This window comes from Lupinus angustifolius, chromosome LG01 (assembly GCF_001865875.1).
Source record: "Lupinus angustifolius cultivar Tanjil chromosome LG01, LupAngTanjil_v1.0, whole genome shotgun sequence".
In the NCBI taxonomy this organism is placed as follows: domain Eukaryota; kingdom Viridiplantae; phylum Streptophyta; class Magnoliopsida; order Fabales; family Fabaceae; genus Lupinus; species Lupinus angustifolius.
Genome location: NC_032009.1, coordinates 6540694 through 6547791, shown reverse-complemented (window position 1 = coordinate 6547791; position 7098 = coordinate 6540694). Strand labels below are relative to the sequence as shown.

General features: G+C 29.1%; 1 protein-coding gene across 2 annotated transcripts; it reads left to right on the top strand.

The window, feature by feature from the left end:
* Window positions 2776-4551, top strand: LOC109348700. 2 transcript variants are annotated; one of them, XM_019589246.1, is made up of 3 exons: window positions 2785-2949; window positions 3070-3216; window positions 4026-4360. In XM_019589246.1, the coding sequence occupies exons 1-3, from the start codon at window positions 2872-2874 to the stop codon at window positions 4296-4298; spliced, it is 498 nt and encodes a 165-aa protein (XP_019444791.1). In that variant the 5' UTR covers window positions 2785-2871; the 3' UTR covers window positions 4299-4360. The 2 variants fall into 2 exon arrangements, with proteins under 2 accessions (XP_019444782.1, XP_019444791.1); XM_019589237.1 differs by having other exon boundaries at window positions 2776-3216; window positions 4026-4551.

Sequence of the window (7098 nt, the reverse complement as noted above, 5' to 3'; positions counted from 1 at the left end):
AAGTTATCTAATCCATTTATATCCAACGGATTTCAATTCATTCAATTTATTCATGACTCTCTCCTCATGGATTTGGATGATGAATATGCAATTCATTTATTCTTTTAGGGACTAAAAAAATTCATTCAAGAAAATCATTATTTTAAAAACTACTATTTCAAATAAATATTTTTTAAAACCACATTTTTAAAAAAACACTTCTAAAATCATTTAAAAATCAATTTTTTAAACAAGTGATTTTTTGAACTTTTATAGAAAAATATTTGTTTTCAAATTTCTATGAACATGTGCCGTTTAAGGTTCTACGTGTAAATTATTCAACAAATATTTTTATAGTGTAATACTTATGCACTATCAATATACAGATTTTATACATAATTACTATATCATTCACCATTCATTTGGATTACTTTTTTGAATAGTTAATAATAATTAAATATAAAGAATAGATAAACACATATATTGATCGGTACATACATTTTTATCATACATCTATATATTATGTACTTAAGAATAAAATTTTAATATTAACTTCATACACATTTCCTATAATTGATATCAATTTAATAAAATATAAAAGTGAGAGTGAGAATCATGGATGAATTTACTTGAGTTTAGTTTTCTTAAATATTAAATGAAATTAAAAATGCAAATAAAATCATTTTTATTTTATTTTTTGATGGGTTGGATATCCATCCAAATGGATATATCTATGAATATCTATCGGATATAATCGATGGATTTGAACCATCCATTATCAACACTATTCATTAGATTATATACATCTAAATTTATTAGCTCTAATGAATGAATTTGGATGGATTTAATTTGAACGAATTTGGATGAATTGTTAATTATAGATAATTTTGTCACCTCTATTTAGGAGGGATGCACTTGAAATTAATCAAGAAATTTACTACTTCAAAATAGTGATCCCAATCACAATTTTAATAACTTTTATAACTATATTATGACATCTTTTTACTCTCTCTAGGATGAATAATACAAATATTGTTGGACATATTTAATACTGAATTTGATATAAAGGGAAAGTGAAAAAGTTTATAAGTAGAAAAAACTTATATAATCATTACTTTAATATTTTTGGTTTGAGATGTGTTATTTCATTTGTGACTCTTCTCACATGCCTGAGTAACAATGTGACTTTCCAATGATTGAAATCTCATCGACTGTGGTAGGGTTCAACAAGTAGTAGTATTAGAGTTGATGGTTCAACTAAAATATGATGGACGTGAGGGGAACAGACTAGTAAGTGTATGGTACCTACACTTCAAAGGGACATTATTAGATATATTAAAATTTGAAGTTTGACACTAGATATGAGTGAAAGAAGTGGAAAAAATTATGGAATTATTGCCTTAAAGTTTTCGTTCAAAACATGATATCTCACTTGTGTCTTTTCACTCTTCTCATGCATTGATAATAGTGTGACTCTTGGCTCATCGGAGACTTTTCAATTACAATTTAAAACCATCATTTATGTAAAACAAACTATCAACAGTTATCCTATCTAACACTATGAAGCAACGCTTATGCTAAACAATCCTCTAATCCAATTGTCTTATTAAGTTGTAAAGGCAGGATAAAATAAGATATTGATTTAATGGTGTAAGATCTTGCTAGATCATTAGGATGAGCAAAATATCAATGGTTCGATTATTGGAAACAACCTTGTTGGAGTCATATTCACAAATTCGAAACACATTAATTCCTTACCCAAGAAAGATGATGAAATACTATTGAAAGTGGAAAAAAAGGCCAAAACAATTTTTTCAATGAGTTTCCTTAAGCTCAACTTTAAGGTTAAAAGTGCAAAGTTAAAAAGAGGTAATTATGTATTGGAAAATTAAATTTTCTACTATTGCCTTTATCAAACACATCATTTTTAATATAAAAAATTTACCCGTTTGATTTCTTATATTCGCAATAATGATTGAAGTTAATGAAATCTCTTTGGATGATAGATGGCTGGTAGAAAATAATATTTCTTACATACTTTAAACATTTTCTTTTGTTAAAGGTTGCCCTTTGTTAAAAGCCTTACTTTTAGTATAAGAAAGCTTAGAGGTTGTACAAACTCAGCTCCTATATTGGCGCCATGTACTTTATTGACACAGTACTACCGACGGTAATGATATCTATAGAAAATGATTTCCCAGTGAGAAATATTATGTCATCGTAACAAACAACAAATTCTTCAACCACCTATATAAGTTAGAATTACTTAAATTACAATTATTAAATTAAACTAGATAAAATTAATATTTCGATGCCTTAAAAAATGTTTAATACTGCTAAGTAATTAAGTTTGCTATTTGATTTATGACTCATTAGAAACACAAATTTGATTATTGTAGCTTATAGGTCTAATAAGATGATGTTATAATGATGTAAGGTTTTACTGGATCTCCAAATAGATCAAAAAGTCAATCATTCAATTCTTATAAGTGACATTTATTAAAATGAGCATACATACATTTCGAAAAAGATTAACTCCTTACTCGTAGGATAAAGGGATATACTTGGTTATACAAAAAAATTAAAACTTCAACTCGAAATTTTTTGTCTAAATTTCATCATTTTCAAGGTAAGAAATTTCTATTACCTAATAACCCTTCATTAATCCCTTCACAATAATCTTTTGGGTTTTTAATATTTAATTCTTTCAAATTTCATATACGACAAACAATGACCTATTTTTAACAAATCCAAATGAAAAATAACACAACACAATACTCCACTCACTCACCAACTATAAATGTGATGCCAAAGCTAAGTATTCTCACTCTAACATTCACACAACAAGAGAGAAAAAGATAGAGATAGAAAGACTTGTTAACAAAGGAGATTATGGCTTGCAGGGTGCAGAAAAGGATATCAACGCGTAGAAAACTTCACATTCTGAGAACCCTTTCTAACTCCAATTCTGTAAAGCAATCAAACTTCTCCTATTACTTTCTCCCATCTCCAATTTATTTCCCTGGATTTCACAATGATATATTAACTTTATGTTTTTTTCATGCACTGAAATTGTTACCTTTTTTGAAGGCTAAGAGAACCTCCATTGCAAAGAGTACTGTTCTATACATATACAAGCTAAAGGTGGCCTTGGAAACTGTCAAAAGAGAATATGAAAATCTACTAGCCACCAGAAGAGAGTACCTTAAGCTATTGAATCATGTCCAAGAGAAAGAGGTGTGCTAATTCTCTTCTTGCCCTTTTTCTAAGAAATCATGTTAAATGCAAATCTAGACTTTGTTCATGTTAATAATTCACAAATATAGGGTTGAGTTGTAATTTTTGGTTAAATTATGCATTAGAGCCCAAAAATATGTTATTAACTTCAAGTTTGTGAACAAAAATCTTCTCCCTCAAAATAATCTTACACTATCACAATATTTTTAACCAATTAAATTTTATAAAAGGATATAAAAATATTATTTTAATTTTTATATATTTTTAATTAAATAATATATTTTAATTGAATTAGACTATAAAGTGAGACGAGAATCATGATATATAATCTCCATTCAAAAGTTTGTATATGGTTGAGGAGGTGTAAAGTACACAAAAAATTTGAAAGTGATATTCATCAATCACACAACAAATAAAGATAGGAAATGATATCCCATTTAGCTTTTGGAATTAATATGTATGCATGATTTTAAACCATGACTATATCATTTACTATTAATATATTAAGATAAATAAATAGTGAATAATGTATTGATTGTTCAAAAAACTTTACACTTACAATATATACATATTAAACTCACAATTTTTTTAATTACACTCATTTATACATTTATTCTATAATAATTGTTTTAATGCTAATTTATAATTATTGATTAGTGGACTTTTGCTTTGAAAACAGTAATAGATCAATGATTATAAAGTACATATAGAAAAGGTGTAGGTAAAAAATAATGTGAGAATGTCATTACTAGGAAAATTATTAACAAGTAGATCATATTGATATGTATAATGTTTCATTAATTTAACAGAATGTGAAAGTAGAGAAAGTAATGGCTGGAACCTTTGTGGTGAGGGTCACATGTGATGAAGGAGGTGACAAGCTGGTTTCTATATTAGAAGCTTTTGATGAGATGTGTCTCAATGTTGAACAAGCAAAAGTTTGTTGCGAAAATGGTTTTTCTTTGGAAGCCATTGCAGTGGCTGAAGACAAAACTCTGGATCCGAGAGATGTTACTGAATCACTTCTAAAAGCAATTGGATTTGGAAATCAGAGTGCTGAAAAAGACTCAGCGAAAGATTGACACAACTGCTGTATAAATTTGTGTATTTCAAGGGGAAGGAAGGGAAATGGAAGGCTTGAGAATCATCTCACAAGTGTATTTCATGGCTCCTAAGCCTTCATTTTCCTTTTCTTCTCCTCTAAAATTACAAGCCTAAATGTAACATTTTCTTCTGTATCTTAAACTAGTTAATACCACTTTCACGTTCCTGTTCTATATAAATGGCATGAAAATGGAATTGAGTTTGAAGGGTATCGGTAAGAGATTAAGGTATACTAATCTAAAATCACTAAATGTGATAAACCAATTACGGCCACCCAATTTTCGGTTAGAACACCGACTCTATGATAATATATATTGATAAAATCATTATATATCTATTGATGAATTTACATCAGAATTTATTCAGCATATGTACATTTTAATTTTTAAAGTGTAACTTGTATTTTAAAGTAGCTCACCCGAGTTTGGAATACTTGTATTCGCCTTCTTGAAGATTACGTTGATTTAACTGAACAAAGACGTGGGAGATAGATTCAATCCATACAGGAAATAAACTCATTGATTTCTCATTAGCCTTTTACCTACAATACGTAAACCATACAAAAAAATAAAACCTTAACCTTGAATAACATTAATCATAGTAATAATGCAATTTTCAAAGACTAGTAGCAGAATTAGACGTGTTATTAATATTAAAGAATTTAATATTTATACACTGATAATATAATTTTTTATATTATTATTATATTATTTATCGTTCATTTTTATTATCTAATTTAAAAGTTAATAATTAAGATATAAATGACAGATGATATAATGATCATATAAAAAATTATTATATAGTAAATAATAGTAAATAGATATTAAGCTAGATCTTGAATTGTAAATTCATCCATGCAACTATATGAGACCAAAAGTTTCTTTCATTCAAGCATAGTGGGTGAGTGTTCAGAAGAAAGATTTGTTATCCTAAATCTTGTTTTCTATTATATTCTGTCTTAATAAAAATATGTTATGTCAATTGAAAATATGAAATTATTATTATTATTTTTGCTTCATTTATATTGATGCAAGACAGAGCATGAGACAAGATTTGAGACATCAAATCCTTGTTGGAGTCTTTAATCACTACGCTAGAATTTCAAAACAAAAGCACTTAAAATTGTTTTACACTAGCGCTTAAAATTGTCATTCAATAGCGCTTTTGGCCACTGTCTATATGAGCGCAGTAGAATGTAGCATTAGATTCAACATTGCTTCAAAAACGCTATAGAAAATAAACATTTTAAGGTGCTCGCTTGAGTGAGCATTGTTGAATATTCACTTTATACAACACTCACTCAATAAAGTGATGTAGAAAGTGGACATTCAACCCTGCTCCCTCAAGTGAGTGTTGTTAAATGTCTGTTTTCTACAGTGCTCTCTTAAGCGAATGCTCTTAAATGCCTACTTTCTACAGCGCTCACTAAATCTAGGGTTATTAAATGCCTACAAATCATTGATGTCCATGAGGCAACATCTCATATATTCTATCAAACACATGAGATGTATATCAAATCCATAAATCATTGCATGAATTTGTCTCCCTTTATTCAATTCCATTAACCCAACACAAGTCTTTAGCACACTAGGAAAGATGAACATATTGCGAATATACATGAATGAATCATCATAGTACCCACTATATGACAAAACAAAAACCATACAATTGAATGCAAAAACATTAGGGTGTTAAATTTTCCGAGATAAAACTTTTGTTGATTTCAGGTCAGAACAAAAATGAAATGATAGAAAGTTAACATCATTAAAGGCGCATCTCAAGCCATCGACAAAAGCAATAGGGACAAACTCGCAAGAGTAAGTAACTAACATATCCTTCTTGTAATAATAGGCAAGAGGACATAGTTAAAAGTTGTTATTTATAGCTAATCGTTTAATTGTAACTGCCAAACTACTAAAAAAGGAAATTACATGTAAAGGCACTCTACTACTATTAGATATCAGTGACAGAATACACCTAGAAAGGGGTTGAATAGGTGTCGCGGTTCTCAAATACTGCTATTCGCACCAAAGCCATATTATGGAAAATCACCCAGTTAATCGATTAAAGGAGTGCCTTAATCGATTAAATCGCACTGAACAGACAATTGCTGAATGACTTGATTGCACAACCACTCACCGATTATATGGAAATGATACAACATATATATTTGAGTATAAATGATCTTTATATGACATAGTTACTATATTCAAATTATCAACTAAAATAGGCAATTAAAAACAACTTAAAACAGTAAAGAGATAAGGGTAAGAAACAGCCTGCAACAAGGTTTTTATACTGGGTCATTTTACGGTCCACTACAAAACTACATCTAGTCCTCCCCTTCCGATCTCGGGAGATTTTCTTCACTAAAACTGAAACCAATGTATATTACATACACACTTCCAATTACAAGACCTTGGACGCTACCTTCTTGAATTCCCAGAACCCCTACCTAGTTTGACAACACTTATTGCCTAGGAAAACCTTTCCTACGATCCAACCCCAGCCAAGAGTATGTTCTAAACTCAAGACCTCCAAGTCTTGGTGAAGACTCTCTTTATCTCGTTAGTGGTACGACACCAATAGACGACTTTCCTTGTTACAAAATTACAACAAAAACAGAGTAATGTGAAGCACAAAATAACTCAAATATTACAATTAAGAACAAGCTATAAACCCTATACAAATCTCATAAATTAGCAAGAATATGTCTAAGATCAGAATCATGAAGAACATGTAATTTCTATCCTAAAAAATCTTAAAAGAAATGAAAGA

Bases quoted from the DNA above. Each gene is read 5' to 3' on its own strand.
- LOC109348700 (XM_019589237.1), top strand. From the start codon at position 2,872: ATGGCTTGCAGGGTGCAGAAAAGGATATCAACGCGTAGAAAACTTCAC. The intron at 3,217-4,025 runs GTGTGCTAATTC...TTAATTTAACAG, and splicing joins ATCATGTCCAAGAGAAAGAG to AATGTGAAAGTAGAGAAAGT.